The sequence below is a fragment of the Macaca thibetana genome, chromosome X (assembly GCF_024542745.1).
Source record: "Macaca thibetana thibetana isolate TM-01 chromosome X, ASM2454274v1, whole genome shotgun sequence".
Classification (NCBI taxonomy): Eukaryota; Metazoa; Chordata; class Mammalia; order Primates; family Cercopithecidae; genus Macaca; species Macaca thibetana.
Genome location: NC_065598.1, coordinates 54,395,506 through 54,414,430, shown reverse-complemented (window position 1 = coordinate 54,414,430; position 18,925 = coordinate 54,395,506). Strand labels below are relative to the sequence as shown.

At 44.1% G+C, this 18,925-nt stretch overlaps 1 protein-coding gene across 5 annotated transcripts in view; it reads left to right on the top strand.

The window, feature by feature from the left end:
* The window catches only part of PFKFB1 (6-phosphofructo-2-kinase/fructose-2,6-biphosphatase 1), a 58,082-nt gene that overhangs the window by 23,200 nt on the left and 15,957 nt on the right, over positions 1-18,925 (top strand). For 4 of the 5 annotated variants that reach the window (XR_007722686.1, XM_050776941.1, XM_050776938.1 and 1 more), the window contains exons 2-9: positions 2,305-2,430; positions 4,702-4,795; positions 5,609-5,675; positions 6,561-6,635; positions 7,124-7,180; positions 9,290-9,411; positions 13,504-13,711; positions 16,393-16,539. Coding sequence is in view for 4 of the 5 variants with exons in the window: in XM_050776941.1 (XP_050632898.1) it covers positions 2,305-2,430; positions 4,702-4,795; positions 5,609-5,675; positions 6,561-6,635; positions 7,124-7,180; positions 9,290-9,411; positions 13,504-13,711; positions 16,393-16,539 (896 nt within the window). In the remaining variant the exon portion in view is untranslated. The remainder of the gene's footprint in view (positions 1-2,304; positions 2,431-4,701; positions 4,796-5,608; positions 5,676-6,560; positions 6,636-7,123; positions 7,181-9,289; positions 9,412-13,503; positions 13,712-16,392; positions 16,540-18,925) is intronic. The other variant, XM_050776940.1, reaches the window with a different exon arrangement.

The following is an 18,925-nucleotide window of genomic DNA, read 5'->3' as shown; positions in this document are numbered from 1 at the left end:
TTGTCTTCATTTATTACTTTTGCAACACATTTCCTTTAATTATGTACACCCAATTTTCTGACCTATATCATATCCCTCTGTTGGAAGAATTTCCTTTAATATTTAGACTGTAAGACAGGTCTGCTGATGCTGAGTTTCCTCAGTTTTTGTCCGAAAAAGCATTTTGTCTTAATTTTTGAAGGATATTTTTGCAGAACTTGGAATTCTGGATTGGCATTTTTTTCTTTCAACACTTATAAAGGTTTCATTCCACTGTCTTTTTGCTTATGTGATTTCTGACAAGAAGTCTGGTATAATTCTTCTCTTTGTTCTTCTGTGGGTAAGATGTTCCCCACCTACCGCCTTCTTCCTGGCAGTCTTCAAGATTTTATTTTTGTCTTGATTTTCTGTAATTTGAATTTGTTATATCTGGGTGTGGGTTTTGGTTTGGTTTTGGTATTTACCCTGGTTGGTGTTCTCTGAGCTTCTTGAATCTGTGGTTTGGTGTCAGTCATTAATTTGGAAAATTTTGGCCATTATTGTCTTCACATATTTCTTCTGCCTTATTCTTTCTTCCCCTTCTTGTGTTCCAAATACATATATGTTATACTGTTTGATATTGTCCCACAGTTCTTGGATGTTTTGTTCTGTTTTCTTTTTTTTTTTTTTTTTTTTTTTTTTTTTTGCTCTTTTTTTTTTTCTCTTTGCATTTCAGTTTGTGTGATGTCTATTGACCTGTCTTCAAGTTCACTGATGACTCAGCTGTGCGGAGTCTACTGATGAGCACATCAAGGATAGTCTTCAGATCTGTTACTGTGTTTTTTTCTCTCCCATTTATATTTGATTCTTTCTTATACTTTTCACCCCCCTGCCGAAATTACCTATCTGATCTTGCATGAAAAACTTTCCCAACAGAGCCTTTAACATACTAATCATAGCTATTTTAAGTTTCCTATCTGATAAAGATGGAAACAGTAGACAAAGGGAATTCGAAAAGGGGGAATGGGCAGGGGGGAGCAAGAGTTGAAAAACTACCTGTTAGGTACTGTGTTCGCTATTTGGGTAATGGGGTCACTAGAAGCCCAAACCCCACCATTACACAATATACCCAGGTAACAAACCTGCACATATAACCCCTGAATCTGTAATGTACAAAAAAGAAAGCAAAATAATCCAAGTAAATAAACAGATTCCTTGTCTGATATTTCCAACATCTGTGTCATAACTTATTTTGATCCTAATGATTGCTTTTCTCTTCAGACATTGTTTTTATTCCTTGCCTTGATTCTTCCCTTTGTGCTACACCCTGGAGATAATATATGCCTTAAATCTCGTATAGATGTATTCCACTGTTATTTTTACTGATGCTTTTTAGCCTGGTAGTGGGGGAATGGGGACCTGGGACATTCTATGCTATTCTCATTAAGTCTCAGTCTTAGGCAGGCTTACCCTGAGTGTTGGAGGTGTGTCCTTCACAAGTGTACCTGCCTCTCCTCCTTTGTTCTAACCGAGGTGGGCCTAGCACATTTTCCTGCCCCTCCCGGGTTAGACTTTTTTTTTTTTTTTTCAATTTTCTCCCCCAGCTGTAGTGAGTTTTCACCAGCGTACCTCAGTTTCTGTTGCCCTTTCTTCTGAGGACTAAGACATTTTTCCCTTTGGGAAGATAAGGTAGATTGGTATGGGCAGAGTTTCAGTGATGTTGGTCAGTCTGCTCTGCTAGCTGCAGTGAGTTTCTCCCAGTACTTTCAAGCTAGTTTTTGTTGCCTTTTCCCTGAATAGTAAGGCTTTTGCTCCATAGAGAATATAGGGAAAATAGTCTGTGCAGAATTTCAGCAATGGCTATTGTACTGTTCTCCCCAAACCAGAACTACAGGATATCTTTCTCAGGATTCTTCTCAGTCTTTCTTGTCAGCTTCTGGGGGAGTTCCTGGAGGAAAACTCTGCAAAGGGGTGCAAAACTGCCTATGTCTGCAGCCCCTACAGGCTTCACATTCTCACACTAGCCCATAACCAGCCTCTAGCAATTCATCATAATTTTTAGCTGAATCTTCTTATGAGTTTGTATGTTGTTCACTGGTATCTGCACCAGGTAAGCAAATGCCTGGTCCTGTGGCTCCCTTGAAGATGGTTGTTTCTACAGGTTTGTGGTACTGCAACCTCAGTTTTCTGATGAGTCCGAGAGAAGTTCTTAATTTTCACTTTCCCAGCTTTGGTTCTTATTGTAATGGTGGGAGATGTGTTCTTTACAACTCTACATTTCTGACCTAATACCAGAAGAGCATATGAATCTGAGGATAAGCTTTTGAGGGTCTGTTTGTCTTTCAGCATCCATACCCCAGTTTACCAATTCCCCCACGATGGTGATCATGGTGGGTTTACCAGCTCGAGGCAAGACTTATATCTCCACGAAGCTCACACGATATCTCAACTGGATAGGAACACCAACTAAAGGTATGTCTCTGAAAGTCTTTGTTCAACAACCCCATAAAAGCCACTGGCTGAAAACCTTACTTAAGTAGAAGGCCAAAGTCCTCAATACCAGAAATGCCTCATCATTATTATTATCAGCATTAGGACTACTGCTATCACTATTACTACATTCTTATACAGTTTATAACTTCTTGAGCACATACTTTGTACCCAACACCACTCTAGGTGCTAAGCATAGGAAAACTAGTGTTAAGATTAAATGTCTTCTCTTAAGAAGTTCCATGACCTCGAAACAACCCTGTGAGTAACATTCTATTTTTATTGCCATTACTATTATTGCCATACCAATATTACTACTTTTATTAGCATTACCACTTCTTCACCATTTCATAGTTGAGGAAATTGAGGCCCAAGGGGTGAAGTGCCTTGTCTAAAGGCATATGGCCAGTAAGTGACAGAACCAGGATATGAACCCAGGTCTATTTGATTCTAAGCCTGATACTGTGCCAAGTCTAGTGCATGGTTCTACTGATTGGAAGAGAAAAGAATCCCACATTAGCCCTATAGTCTCCTTTTCTCCATTCTTTTTGTCTCCTTCTTTCTCTTGTTAATCTCAACATCCTGTCTCTCTGCCCTGCTTCCTTCTATCTCTCCCTCTTCCTTCCTCTCCCCAATTTGTTTCTTTTTCCCATTTCTTATTTCCATTCATCTATGTTCTCTTTATCTAATTCACTGGTGAAGAGCTTCCCAATAGTTTTCCATGTGCCCAAACTCCTGCTAGGCAATGAGGATACAAAACTGGATGAGACTCACCCTGTCCTTGAGGAGTTCTAAGTCTAGCTGGGATGTATAAGAATACCTCATATCATCTAGGAATTCTAGAACAGGAGCAGGGTGCTGCATGAAATCACAAACGGATTTGACAACTGGAAGGCAAGGAAAGCTTCCTACATAGGATATGTTTGAGCTGAGTCTTGTGGGAGGAATAAGACATTGGCAGAAGGGAAGGAGAGAAGGAACAGCTCTCATGGAGGACTGCAAGCTCTCAGGAAAATCTGCTGAGTGTAGAGGTACATGGGACACTGGCAGATTGGTTTCTGCCTTAAGGGCCCCATAATGGGTTCAGGGTTTCTGATTCCCCTGCTTTCTATCTTCTTCACTCCATTCAATTCTCTCAAAGGCCTCCAGAGTTATATTTCAAAGCACAAAGCTGAACATGCCTGTGACCTCCAAAGGTCCCCTTGGCCTGCAGGTTTAAATCCATAGTGGATGACTCACCATCCTCCAAACGTGCTCTTCCTTCTGCCAATGCCATACTCTTGCTCAAACTGTTCCTCTACCTGGATGCCTTTGTTCCTGACTCCCACTGCCCATATCTGCCTGTAAAAGGCGCCTACCCTAAAAAGCCTTGTTCAAATGGTGAAACCTTCTCAGATCATTCCAAGTACAATTAGTCTTTCCTTCCCTCTCACTCTCTTCCATGGCTTCATATTGTCTTTGTCAGAGCATTTAACAAACTCTGTGGGAGCTCTCCATTTACTGGTTTACTCACTGTCTTACCTGTTGGACCGTGAATGCCTTAAGGGCCCCATCATGAAGATCGGGCTAATCCCTGAGACCCAGAGCTCATATCCTGCTTCACAGAGTAGGAATCAAAAAGTATTTGTTACATGAATGAATGAAATATTAACTCTTTGGCTGCTTATCTTCTTTCTCCTCCTTTCCTTCCCTCCTCTCTAGTTTTTCATCATTGTAAGTGGGAAAGTATGGCCTAGAGATTTAGATTTAGAATCTTCATCATAATATAGAAAAATAAAACAACTTTGGACTAGAAGTCAGGAGGTCCAGTCTATATCTGTCACCAGCTCACTCACTGTTTGACCCTTGGTGATTAATTTTACTCCCTAGATCTCCATTTCTTCATCTTTCCACCGGAGTAGGGCATTTTAAGGATTGGTGTTTATGATAAAGTAGAATAATGGAAAGACCATCAGCTATGTTGCCAAATAGACCTGGGTTTGAATCTCAGATATCCACAGATAGGAAATAATTGTGCAAGTTTTTCCTATCTCTGAACTTTCAGTTTCCTCATTTATAAAATGGTAATAGTGATCTCTACTTTGCAGGGCTGTTGTGAGGAATAAATAAACTGGTAGCCATAATTTGAAGTTTTAAAAGCAATTTTATAGCTACAAATTATACCTTCTTCCACCTCTGAGGTCCCTCCCAGCAAGGACATTTTTTGGCCACTGGGATCTTCCCAACCTCTTCACTGGCGCTCCCTGCTTTCAGTATTTAATTTAGGCCAGTATCGACGAGAGGCAGTGAGCTACAAGAACTATGAATTCTTTCTTCCAGACAACATGGAGGCCCTGCAAATCAGGAAGTAAGTACCCAATATTTTAGGAATCTGTGCTGTCCCGTGGCTGAAAGGCCCTTGTTCAGATACTGGGGGAGTAGGGCAGAATAATCTGGACCAGAAAGGTGGCCCTCTAGACTCTCAAACAGTAGTTGGAACAGCCCTTCCATTATCCTGCCCAAAGCCTGTTTCTGGTCATAACCATCCACTTATCAAAAACCTTTAATGGTCTTCTACTTCTGACAGGAGAGAGTAGAAACTTCTCAGCTTAGCATTTGAGGCAAGAATCTCAATAGCTTGGCCTACTCTAGTTTCTGTAGTCTCATCAGTTCAACCTCAAGGTCTGTCTACACTGCAAGACGCTGAGTAAAGGCAGACTAGAGCCTGGGCCTTATGCCCTCAATATAGAACCCAGCAGTGAGTAATCACTAAAGAGATTTTTGCTGAAAGCATAAATACATTGCCACTGTCATGCCTGTGTGTTACCCATGCCAGGAATGCCTTTTATTTCACAGACCACATGCTCTACCTGGGTTCATAAAACAGTTCAGCTTGAGTTCCATTAGCTCAAGGGTTGGAAGCCTTAATATTATGGCTTCTGTCATTGCTCAGCTTTTCCTGATTGTGTCACTTTATACCTGCCCCTAAGCTGTGTGAGCTGTGCACATACGGCCACTTTCAACTGTTTGACCCCTCTGTGCTTAGCACGGTGCCTAAAGCACAGGGCACATAAGTTAGTCTAAGACATGAGAGATGATACAGAAGATACTGCAGACAATGAGAGAGGAATCCATCCTGGGTGATAAGGGTTGTCTCTTTTTCTTTCCTGGTCTATTTCAGGCAGTGTGCCCTAGCAGCCCTGAAGGATGTTCACAACTATCTCAGCCGTGAAGAAGGTCATGTTGCGGTAAAGAAATTTGTTATTTTTTCCTTGGGTATCTACTGGGAAGGGAATTAGCTAATATGTACTGAACATTTACTGTTGTTCTGAGTATTTGCATATATTAATAATTTCATTTTATGCTCCCCCCTTGAGATAGGTATTGTTATTATGCCCCATTTCAGAGCCCAGAAGAATGGTTCACAGAGACATTAAATAATTTCCCAAGGTGGTACAGCATATACCTGGCAGGGCCAGAAATGGAATCCAAGTTGTATAGCTTCAGAATCCCCACTCTTAACCACTGTGCACTACCAGTCCACCCCCAATAATTCAGCAGGACTATATTAGAATTTAAAACTGCAGTACAAACAGTTTTGAGTTCTAGAGACTTACCTAAATATCTAGTCAATAGTTTAGCTAGGATTTGCAAATTCTGAAAGGGGAGGAGATTCTCAAATATGCAAATGGTCCAATCTCAGGTACTGAGGCTAGGGAATTGTTTCTTGTTCTTGAGGATTTCTAAAGTGATAAGGAAGGAAGAAGCTTCAGCTAGGAATTGAGAGAACCAGTTCTAGCTCTGCTCTGTCAGCAACTCTCAGTGACTTTGGTCAAGGCAAGTTCTTCTAGGCCTCAGTTACCTCACCTATAAAATGACCCTAATAAACACCCACAATTTCCTCTTGCCTTATTACACTCACAGGGTAGCATACATTTCTGGACAGACCACAAGGGCCCAATATGTGCTTGTGAAATTGTCATAAGCCAATCATGAATCCTTCCTATCTTTCAAGACCTTGTTCAAGTTTTACCTCTATATGGAAGCCCTCCACTTAGCACAGGGATGGGCAAAGAGTAGGTGTTCTGTTAGCACCAGATTCAGAGTAATCCAATCTCATTACCTGCCTCTAGGTTTTTGATGCCACCAACACTACCAGAGAACGGCGGTCACTGATCCTGCAGTTTGCAAAAGAACATGGTTACAAGGTATGGTAACACTCCAACTCTTATTTAGAGCCTATTTCTCCAGCACAAACCCCAAAGAAAGGCAAACCAGGGGACTCAGAGAAGCCAAATCCACAACCATAAGCTCAACATTTTAATTTGGTTCTCTAACTTTCCAGGATATAGTCAGAAGCAGCAAAGCAGAACAAGAAAGGAGGGGTGCCATATTAGGCAATGGAAGATGACTGCAGACAGGCTGGCTATGGGGAAAGAGTGGAGAGAGTCACTACAAAAAGCTTATATAAGACCTAAACCCAGTAAAGATATAAAACAACAATCTGGGGTCATTCAGTTTAGAGCCAGTCTGCCTCATGAAACTCAGAAGCCTGAAAGTACCACTGTATGAGAGCATTATGTTGTCAGAGATGCCCCTGGAGATGATTTAGAACCATTGAAAAGGAGTAAAGCTATGTTCAGCTCCTATCAAACATAATTTCCTGCTGGAAGTCTCTTTTCTGTTTCTTTTATAGGTGTTTTTCATTGAGTCCATTTGTAATGACCCTGGCGTAATTGCAGAAAACATCAGGGTAAGGACCACCAGTTACTTTTCCACTTTGCTCTGCCTTAGGCTTAGATCATGCCTAAGGCAGAGGTGAGATTATGCTTAAGGCAACTCCATGAGATTAAAGAAAGTATTCCTCCCTGATCTTCTCCTCCTAGTTTTTGTAGGAAGCATTCCGTAACCATCCTGGCCTACAATGACTCTATTAATTTTAACGAAGCCAACATATATAGTGCCCTTTCTATGCTCCAGATACCAGACTTGACTGTCATTAATTTTCACAACAAAACTGCATATTACAGATTATTTCCATGTTAGAGAGAGGAAACTGAGGTTCCAAAAGGATAAATGAATTGTCAAAGATTCATACAGACAGAAAGGGATAGAAGTGGGACTGGACCTCAGGCTTGGCTGTCTGCCTCAAAAGCCTACATTTTTTATTCTACCCCAAAATTCATACCAGAACTACCACTGCTCTTAGATTCTAGGCATGTGGTCTAGAACTAGGTCATTTACCACGTTTTGTTGTTCCCCACTTCATCAAATTACTGGAGCTCAAGAACAGAAGAGATCTTAAGGGCAATTTTCTTCTACCCTCCATCAGATACTTGAAGTCTTACCTAAATGTATATCTAGATTTTCTTTTTATACCTGCAATGATAAGGGGCCCATTGCTTTCAATGAATGCGGTCCAGTCAAGCTGGAATCTGCCTCCTTGTAATTTTTATTAATTGGTAATTTTTTTAACCTTTTGGGGCATACAGCATGTTCATTTCCTCCCTTCCCTCTTCATCCTCCCATCTATCTATCTATCAATTCAACAGAAATTGACTATATACCTGGACTTGGCCATTCTGGGCATTAGAGACATACATATGGATAGTGGAGAGTCCTTCCCTTGAGCATATATTCTAGTGAGGAAGACTGGCAAGTATATGTACAGAACTCTGAGAACTGAGGTGATATGAGGGAACAGAGGAAGCTTTGGGAAGACAGTGTTGAGGGCCTAACTTTGCATGGGGGCAGAAATCAGGGAAGCCTTCCTAATGGAGGTAAAATTAAAACGAATAAGGATATATGCGATTGTTATTACAAAAGTGTTCTTCACACATGAATGACACTTCAGTTTCCAATGACCTTGAAGAACACATAGGAATTTGGTGCGTGAAGAATGCAAAATAAGGATATAAGCATATACTAAGTATGGCATCTCCGGAGAACTATAAGTAGCTTAAATTGGTTAAAGTCAAATGTGTGGAGGAATAGGGGAGCCATGGGAGATAAGGTTGAAGAAATAATTTGGGGCCCAATCATGACAAGCCATGAGCTGCCTGCTAAAATAATTCACACTTTTTTTCTAAAAGTTATGACAAAATGTATAAGGGCTTTAAGCAGGAGAATACTTTGGCCAGATATTCATATTAGAAATACCCTTCTGGCTGCCAGTATGGTGAATACATTAGAAGTAAAAAATATATAGACAAAGTAATTGGGCACACAGCTATAGTGAGCACAAGCAAGAATGAATGGATATTTAGAGGAGATGATAGAGTGGAGAGGATTTGGTACCTGCTAAGAGGTGAGGGATGATAGAAAGACAGACATCTAGGATGACTCCCAGGTTCCATTTAGGAGCAGATGATGGGGTAGGTGATAGTGCCAGTACCTGAGATGAGGACTGTGGGAGGAGACAGTGGGTATTGGTGAATTAGGAGAGGCCAGTCTTCAGAAATCCAAAGACAGCATGTCATAATCTCCTGGTAAACACTTGATACATGTAAGCCGTAATGACCCCTGAACAAGATCTCTGGTTCCACTTCTTCAGCCATTTCTCACATCACAATTTCTGGTCCTCTTATAAATGTTCTTCTTTTATAAGCAGTGTATGCTCTGCGACTGAGTATAATGTAACAGGCTTTCTTTGAGATTAGGAATGAGGAGTCACACAACCAGCTTCTTTTCAATTGGCTGATTTTTGTAAACTTAGGCAAGATGTGTTCTCCAGGTCTCAATTTCCTCATCTTTATAATGAGGCATCTTGTACTCAGTGGTCTCTAAGAACCTTCCAAAGAAAACCATCAGAGACTCTGTCTCACAATGTCTCCCTTGATACCTCTGTTCTCCCTGATCCCAGCAAGTGAAACTTGGCAGCCCCGATTATGTAGACTGTGACCGTGAAAAGGTTCTGGAAGACTTTCTAAAGAGAATTGAGTGCTATGAGGTCAACTACCAACCCTTGGATGAGGAACTGGACAGGTAAGAGCCAGCACCCCAAAGTCAAGGTCTAGATCTTTTGCCCAGTTTTGATATCCTGTAGAACCTGGAGGGAATATCCTCCCTTTCTGAGCCTCAGCTTCTCTATCTGTAACATCAGGAAACTGAACTTGATTATCTTTCTTCAAGGATCCTTTCAGCTCTGATTCCTTGACGTGTAAGGTGTTCCTAAGATGATTAAAATAGTGTTTTCCTGAGCAATATGAACAGTTCAGGACCCCCTCCTGAACAGAACAAATGCCCCCATCCTGTGGGTGTTGCGATTATTATTACAAAAGTGTTCTTCACACATGAATGGCACTTCAGTTTCCAAACATGTTTACCTTCTTTCTTACATTTAATCCCTTAGGACTCCTGTAAAGGAGGCTGAGATAAGTCTTATGATCATAAAATTTCAAGAAAAAGAAATTGAGTCTTAGAGAACTGAAATTACTTTCCCAAGCTCCCATCACAAGGGGTAGAGCTAGGATTCTAATTACATGTTCTGTCTCCTAGTCATGTCTCTTTTCACAACATTCCCATGTCTCATCAATCAACAAGTATTTGGACCCTTTGGACTGTGGTATATGTAGGGGGTATAAATAGGGGCAAAAGAGGTGGGTTCTATCCTCGGGTAGCTTCTATAGTGCTTTGACATATGAGAACACCCATTAAAAAAAAAACAAAAAAAAAAAAAACAAGAAATGCTCTGTCATAATACCAACTAAAGATAGGAGAGAGCAGATGTGAGTTTTAGATGTAGAATGTTCCCAGAACCCTACTCTCTTTGAAAATGTGTTGTGATGAGAAGAGACCCCAAGTGAGAAGTATAAAGAGGCTTCAAATGGTCATCACCACTCTAAGAAATCTAAAGAGTGGCCTTACCCAATTGAAGTACCGAGAGATCAGCACTGTTATTGCCCCACTCTTTAGATGGAGAAACTGAGACCCAGATCAAATCAAAGGCTTACTTTGGGCTACACAATGAACGAATCAGTAGCACAATATCTGTTCGAACCCATATCCCAGTTGTGCAGATTGTTCATTGCACAGGCACCCTGGTCAAGGGTACACTCGCTTCTCTCACCAAGATGTGTGCTGAAGTAGGGCTGTGTGGCCCTGAGGAAAGTACGGCTTTTGAAAATTATCGCAAAGGAATGACATGGGCTAACAGCATATGGTGAAAGGAGCCTGAAGGCCGGAGTGGAGGGTGTAAGTGAAAGAACGGCATTGACAAAGCCCCAGCCCTGGGCCCAGACCCTGCGGTTGCTAGGTTGCTGTTTGATGAATTAGTTTGGGCCAGAAGAAGACAAATCTAGAAGGTCAGCTTTATGTCATCATTTTTCTATCAACAGACATTTACAGTCTATGCATCAGGTCCCAGCCCTGAACATGGAATCAAAAGAGGAAAGGGCTGTCCCTGATTTGACAGAATGTCCAGTTAGTTGGAGAAGACAATGAGTACACAGTTGGTCACAACTCTGGTGACAGTAAACCAAGTGGGCTGTAGAAACATGGGACCCTGTCCAATTTGGAGGAAGAAGGTCTAAAAGAGCTTGATTACCCAATAAGCAGACTACACATAGGGTACCAGCAAGATAGGGGCTACCAAACTGAGAAAAAGAGCTATCTTAAAAACATTTATTTATTTATTTATTTATTTATTTATTTATTTATTTATTTTATTTTATCTTTGAGACAGAGTCCCGTTCTGTCACCCAGGCTGGGGTGCAGTTACATGATCTTGGCTCACTGCAACCTCTGCCTCCTGGGTTCAAGCAATTCTCCTGTCTCAGCCTCCTGAGTAGCTGGGATTACAGGTGCCCGCCACTGCACCCAGCTAATTTTTATATTTTTATTAGAGACAGGGTTTCACCATGTTGGCCAAGCTGGTCACTAACTCCTGACCTCAAATGATCTGCCTGCCTTGGCCTCCCAAAGTGCTGGGATTATAGGCATAAGCCACTGCACCCAGCTGGCTTAAAGGCTTTTATAATATTGGATATTTCAAAAACAGCATCAAGGTAGTCAAAGTGGAAAAATATAAAACCAGAACTTGGGAGAATCTCCCCATATTCTATAGTTTATAATTTTTATTTTAAATAAAAATTTAAAACTTTTTTTTAATTTTTAAAATAAAATTAAAAATTTGGATGGAGGTAGGCATTAACTACTCTACTATTTTTGGTGTGGAACACCTCTAAATGACTTCACATGATCCTGGTCTCAAAAAAGGCTTCCTAAAGAGTGAATATGCTGGTTCTTGAGGTATGAATGCATAGCAGCTCAACTTTGGAAATCAGGCAAAGAGAATAGCACTTTGTAAGTGCCTAGTTAAATCTGAACAAGAGTAGAGAAATACAGAAAATATTCCAAGTGTAATAGCAAAGGTGTGAAGACAAGAATGAAACAGAGAAGATATGGGTATGGGCATGGGACCATAAAGTGAGGCCAACCGGGCCCAGTGTGAGAAGGCAAAACCAGAAAATCAGACTAAGCTGAGGAATTTGGAAGCTCCTAGAGCCTCAACGGACCTAGTGTTAGGAACAGACAGTAGCCAGGCCACAAGTTTGCATCAGATATTTTCTACCCCTAGGCTCTGAGGGTTCTAGAAGAAATTACTGGAGGGGGGAGTATTCTGGGGTTCTTCCCGAGAAGGTGGCCTTGGGAAAATCACTTTCTCTATGCCTCGGTTTCTTCACCTTTAAAACAGAGGTGATAATCTCTGCTCTGTAGTAATATGAGGATTCATGTGCTTAAAAGTTCCCACTCCCTGCCAGATGCACAGAAAATATTCAACAAATACAAGTGCCCTGTGGAAGCCATTGGGCACAGGTGGGCATGATGAGTGTGGTGCAGCATAAAGGACTTCTCTAGGAAAATCTAGGGAGAGGCTTTCTGAAACCAAACCTGTCGGCAACCTTACCTGCCTCGGGTTAGTGCAGTGCAGCTCTTTCTATTCACTTGGTTTTGTTACCATGCAACCAGGGCTGCTGGTGTCACCCCATTGCCCCAGCCTTCCACTCCTCTTCCTAGGGATTTCTCCGAACTCTGTACAGGCCAACAACTAAACGAGTTAATGCCTGGTACAGTGTAGGCCTCAGAAGTCTTGCTCCATGTTTCTAGTCTTCTGATTAGTCAGTGCCTACACTCCACCCTCCAGCTTCTACACAAACAGGTGGTTGAACAGTTTGAATATCATTCAGTGTATAGGTATTAGTTCATGACAGAGCACAGAATTGAGGCTACGGTAAGGAACTTGGGACAAGGACCACAAGTTCCCCAATGATGTTGTGGACCACCTCTGTAACCCCATGCCACACTACTTGGCACACCTTAGAGGGAATGACTGTTTATGGAATGAATGTTGAGCACTGATCATGTGTTTCCAAGTATTTGTTCCTGACTGGCCAGAGAGCTCCCAAAGCACAGACACTGGGTCTCCATGCCAAGCACAATGCCTAGAACACAGGACTATGTTTGGAGTATGTTTGTTGACTGCATAGCAAATAGGAAAATAACCCAGGCCAACCCCCCCTTCTGAGTGAGGAGAGAGACACACACATGCACAGACACACATATGCACACAGACGCAATCTGGTAGTTGTGTGTTGAGTATAAAGGACAATATGTAGCAGAGGCTTAAAAAAAAAAAAGAGAGAGAGAGAGAGGTGAAGAGCTCAACTCAGGATCAGAAAGGGTAGGGGAGTGAACAAGTCAGGAGCTGCCAGTAAGACATTAGAGTTAGCCAGGGATACAAAGGATTACTGCTTCTCTCTGACTATGTTAGGGATGCGAACCCCAGAAGAGAGAACCCAGCTGCTTGTAAGAGGATGAGTGAAAAGGCAGTTTGGCTCAAGCTGAGGCTGAAGGAAGGAGACAGGGGGAAATAGCATATAATGAGCTCCTTTGGGTGGCCAATAACCAAGTCTCTAGGACAGGTACTCGGTACAGGGCAAGGCATGGCATCACATTAGGTGACAGCTGGGTTGTGGAAGAGGTTTGAAAGGGTGTGTGGTTCGGGGTTTCTTTCGGGGTCAACCCTACCACCATTAGCCCCTGAGCTGCCCTTGCTCCTGCTTGGGTCTGGCCCAGCCACCTGTCCTACATCAAGATCTTCGACGTGGGCACACGCTACATGGTGAACCGAGTGCAGGGTCACATCCAGAGCCGCACAGTCTACTACCTCATGAATATCCACGTCACACCTCGCTCCATCTACCTATGCCGGCATGGTGAGAGTGATCTCAACCTCAGAGGCCGCATCGGAGGTGACTCTGGCCTCTCAGTTCGTGGCAAGCAGGTAGGGTGGACCACATACACCCAGATGGGTTGGCTGGGCTGTCCTAGGTGGGCTGGAGGTGTAGTGGTGGCCACATTCTGGGTCCTGAGGTGGGATGACCCAGGGATGGGGTAGAAGCAGATTCCATCACTCCTACTCTTCCATCCATCAGCCACTCAGTCTCTTCCCAGCCGCCGAATGGTTCCCTATGCCACCTGTTCTGCAGGTCTAAGAGCTTGGCCTTGGCACCCAAGGCCTGCCCAAAGCCAGCTGCTCCATGACAGTGACTCCCTTTGCCCTTCCTGACTGGTTCCATCATCTTTCTCACAACGTTGTGCCTTTGCTGGTGCAGCTCCCCCACCTAGTCTACCCTCTTCTGTCTCCTCTGTCAGTGGGTGACCATCAGTGGCACAGACAGCTGCCCTGAGAGACCCATCCTTGAACCACTCTTCTCCCCAATTCTGCCCTCCCCACCTCACCCCAACACAGGTGTCACACTGGCAGCCCCTGTCCCCACCCATGACAGTGTCCTTCCTGCCCTCCCCACTCCCTTCCAAGGCCCAGCACCTGCTCCAGAAAGCCCTCCCCATCCTCTCCTCCCTCCCAGGCAGGTTGCCATGCCCTGGGCTCCAGCTCTCCCAGTTCTGGCCCATGTGTGGCTCTCCTGGCCTGAGTGTCTTCTCCCCAGCCCAGCACAGTGACCTGCATGTTCTGGTTGCTGGCTCAATACAGGGATCCATTTCCACAGCATTTGGTCCTGCACCTGGGCTTGTTAGCACAGGTATTGTTCCTGCTGGCAGGACCACTTGGGGATGGAACAGGTGGGAAATGAAGTGCAGGATGGACAATTGTTGTCATGATTGTCATTTATTGGACACCTATGCAGTCACAGTGCCATCTGCTTCTGCACGTGTGGCTCATTTCATCTTCACCACAGGTCTGTGAGGTGGGCATTCCTACCACCAGTTTATGGATGAGGAAGCAGAGAGCAGCCCCAGGGCAGGTGGCCAGGATGAGACAGAGCCAGGGCTGAAAGCGGGGCCTACTGACCTGCCCTCAGCTCCCCCACTGGAGATAGGGGGGTGCCCCAGGCAAGGCACTACCCTGGATGGCCACGCCCTGGTGTCTCCCTTTCTGTTACCTCCAGACTGACAGCCTCCCCTCAAGGTAGACTCTAACCTGTGACTCCCTCATGTCCCACTCCTCAGAGCAGAGTCAGAGGCTGCTGGAGGTGTGACCCCGGCCCATGGCAGCCCCTGCAGCCAGGGCCATCTTGGGTGGAGCCAGCCTGGCCCTGCCTACACAGCTCGGAGCCCAGTTGGACACGTGGCTGTCTCCACAGGGCATGCCTCCCTGCACACAAACCTGTGTGTGTGTGCATGCACACAGCTGATGCCACCTTCATGCTTCTCACAGAGCACCAGGCCCAGTTTACAAAGCACCTCCCTGTCGAGATAGCTCTCACTTGTGCAGCACCCACTGTGTACCAGGCTGTGGTCGGGGTACTCCCCATCCACTATCTGAAGTGCGGCCCCCAGACAGCAGGCCAGGTGAGCCGGTGCTCTTTGGATATGAGGCCAGGGAGGGGCAGGGATGTGTCTGACGGCACAAGGGACCATGTAAGGGAGCTGAGGGAGTTTAACCTATGGCTCCTACCTCCCTGTCAAGGGCTCCTTCCACCGGAGCATACTGACTCCTGACTCATTTCCATAATGAAATGTATGTATGAAACACCTATATCTGCATATAGAAATGTGTGCCTGGACCTATGCACCTGTGCAGATGTTCCTAACACATGCCATCAGTGGTTAACAACACACCTATACACAGAGGAGGAAATCACTAGCTCCTCTGGGCTCCCACAGCCCTTTATGGTTCCCCTCGGTGCTGCCAGTGTTTCCCTCACTGGACTGGCCATGTCTCGAGAACAAGAACACCCCAGCACCCAGCACAGGGCCATGAACACTCAATACATGTGTGAATGTCCCTAGAACCTGGGTACCAGGAACCCTGCTTAAGCGATAAGTGTTCACAGTGTCAAAAAGTAAAGTCTCCCAAATGCCACAACCCCTACTTCCAGTCCATACTCTGGTACCCCCAACCCTAGAATTCTTTGCCCTTGTTGTCTAGAGTCTGCTTTCAGTGCCTACATGGGCCTATCCCAGAGTCTGTCCACCTGAGGTCAGGCCATATAACATGACCAAGGGGTTGCTGTTTGTGGAGCATGGGGATCAGTGGAGGTGGAAATGTGGACAGAACTCAGTCGTGTGACTTGGTTATCCACAAGCATATACTAAAGGCACATAGAAGTTCAGGATAGAGCCAGAAATGGAGAGATAGACTGTGCATGGAGTGCCTCCATTGGTACTCTTGTCCCAGGCTCCACAAATATTAGAGGTGGGCCTGTTTGAATGAATGAATAACCAAGTAGGGGCTTTGGTGAGCAATCATCAATGAGCGCACGCGCACACACGCACTCTCTCTCTCTCTCTCTCACTCACTCATGCTCTTTTCTATTCCTTTGGCCTACCATCACATGGGAAAGAGTATGACTTTTTATAAATTTGGAACATTAAACTCTTTGCTCTGCTTGTTCATCACCACTCAATTTGTGGCAGATCTGAGCTTGTTCTTATGGCCACCCTGCTCTCTCTCACCTCTCCTTTTCCCCTTCTCTCCTCCTCTGCATCCCCACGCACTAGTATGCCTATGCCCTGGCCAACTTCATTCAGTCCCAGGGCATCAGCTCCCTGAAGGTGTGGACCAGTCACATGAAGAGGACCATCCAGACAGCTGAGGCCCTGGGTGTCCCCTATGAGCAGTGGAAGGCCCTGAATGAGATTGATGCGGTGAGATGCGTGGGGTGAATCTCCTGTGTGGAGGGGGTGACTTAAGTCTGGGATTATCCCCTGGGTTGCCTCTGCTCCAGCCCCTATGGGGAGCCTAATTAATTCAACAAACTTTTTTGACAACTAGCCATGTGCCAGACCTTATTCTATGTCTTGGGGATCCAGTGAAGGCCAGAATAGACAAAGTCTCTGCCCTCATCCTAAAGACAGACAGTAAATAGGACATTACATCTCAGTGTGACAAAGGGCTATGAGAGGAGAAGTAGAAGGGATTATGGAGGATCAGAGGGTGAGGGTGCTCCTGACTCAACTTGGTGGTGGGAGATTTAGAAGGAAAGCTTCTTGGAGGAAGCTAGAGGTGACATAAGAAGGAGGCGAAATGGTCTGGGGAGTGGGGAAATAAATCTAATTCAGAGACAGAAAATAGCTCATGTGAAGACCCAGAGATAAGAAGAGAGCATGGCAAGTTCAGGGAACTGAAGGAAAGAATAGCACAGAGGCTGGGACAGCAATAGTGAGATCTGGAGAAAAGGGAGATGAGGCTTGAAAGGAAGCCAGGCCACCAGGCTTTATAGTTCATGTTGAGGGATGCAAATGCTGCCCTAACAACAATGAGGTGCCATTGATGGGGTCCACATCAAGTAGGAGTAGTCTGACTGTGATGCACATTTTTAAAGAAAGCCCACTCTGGGCATGTGTGGAAACTTGGTGGGAAGAAGGCCAGAATGAACATGTAGACCAGTAAGAAGTTGATTGCATTAGTCTGGTAAGAGGTGGGGGCATGTTGAACCAGAGTAGTGGCATTGGAGATGAAGTGAAGGACTTTGGGAATGTTTCAAAGGTGGAATCAGGTCAGGTGCAGTGGCTCATGCCTGTAATCCCAGCACTTTGGGAGGCCTAGGTGGGAGGATCACTTGAGCCCTGGAGTTGGAGACCAGCCTGAGCAACATAGTAAAACCCCATCTCTACAAACAATTTGAAAATTGGCTGGGTGTGGTGGTGCATGCCTGTGACCTCAGCTACTCAGGCGGCTGAGATAGGAGGATTGTTTGAGCCTGGGAGGTTGAGGCTGCAGTGAGCTATGATCATGCCACTGCACTCCAGCCTGAGTGACAAGCAAGGCCCTGTCTCAAAAAAAAAATTTAAGGTGGAATCAGCAGGGCTTGATGGTGCACTGGCTATAAGGGATGAGGAAGAGGGAGACATGAAGGACCCAACCCTGGTGGTATAGCAATCTCTCTTCAGGGTCAGGTTCTTCCATGAGCTCTTTGAGAAAGGAGCTGTTTCCTCTCCATTGTTCACCTGCACTGTAGGTACAATGGCACTGGGCAGCAGCGCACAGGTTATGATTGTTAGGCATCAACATAAAAGCTTCACCACTTGTGTAAATAACTTGCGTGTGGGTAGGTTAACTTACTTACTTGCCTGCTAGATATGCCTCTATAGAAACAGACACGTATGTGTGTGTACATTCATACATATGTGTATATAAATATAGAGGTACAGAAATACACATAGCTAGAAAAGGGCTATACAGCATTGTTCTGTATACCACATACATTTGCTATAAAATATATGCAAGCAAATATGAAATTTCTTCATCATAAGTTTGGTGGCTTCTTATTTCTGGTCCACATGTGGTGTAAACATTTATTGAATCCCTCCTTATTTCAGGTTTTGGAGTGATGCTGGAGGTGGAAATTGATCTAATTCATTCCTGTCTTCACTGAATTTTCAGGCTAAATAGGGTAGACAGAGGAATAAACAGAGAAATAGAGAACAGCATGTGTGATACAGGCTCTGATAGGCAAGACTATGGGTACATAGAAATTGGGGCAGGACACCTAACTCAGCCAAGATCTACCTGGAAGAAGTGATACCTAGCTGAAGCCTCAGGTTTGAGTAACAGTGAACCAAATAGAAAGGATCAAGAATGACATTCCAGGCAGAGAGACAGGGATAGGGAACTTCACAAACAAAGAGGTTGATTGGATGTGTTGAAATGCTAAGGTTGTAGTAGTACAAATGGAGAGGGAAGAAAAAAGGAATCGATTTGAGAGAGATTTAGGAGGTGGAATCTCAGAAATTGGCTATGAGGGGTGAGTGAGGAAGAAGCAAGAATTTAGGATGATGATAAAGCAAGAATTTAAGTTTCTGGTTTATTTTCCATGATTAATAAAATATTAATACTTGATTCTAATGATTGAGTCTTTAAAATGTCCCTTGCATATTCTATACTAATATATTTTATTTACATTTTTCCAGTATTCAAAACACTTCTATGAAGTAGTTCTAATTCTCCACATTTTGCAGACAAGGAAAGTAAAATTTGGAGAGGTTAAGCAATTTGACTCAATAATGAGTCAATGACCATTTCTATAGGCCA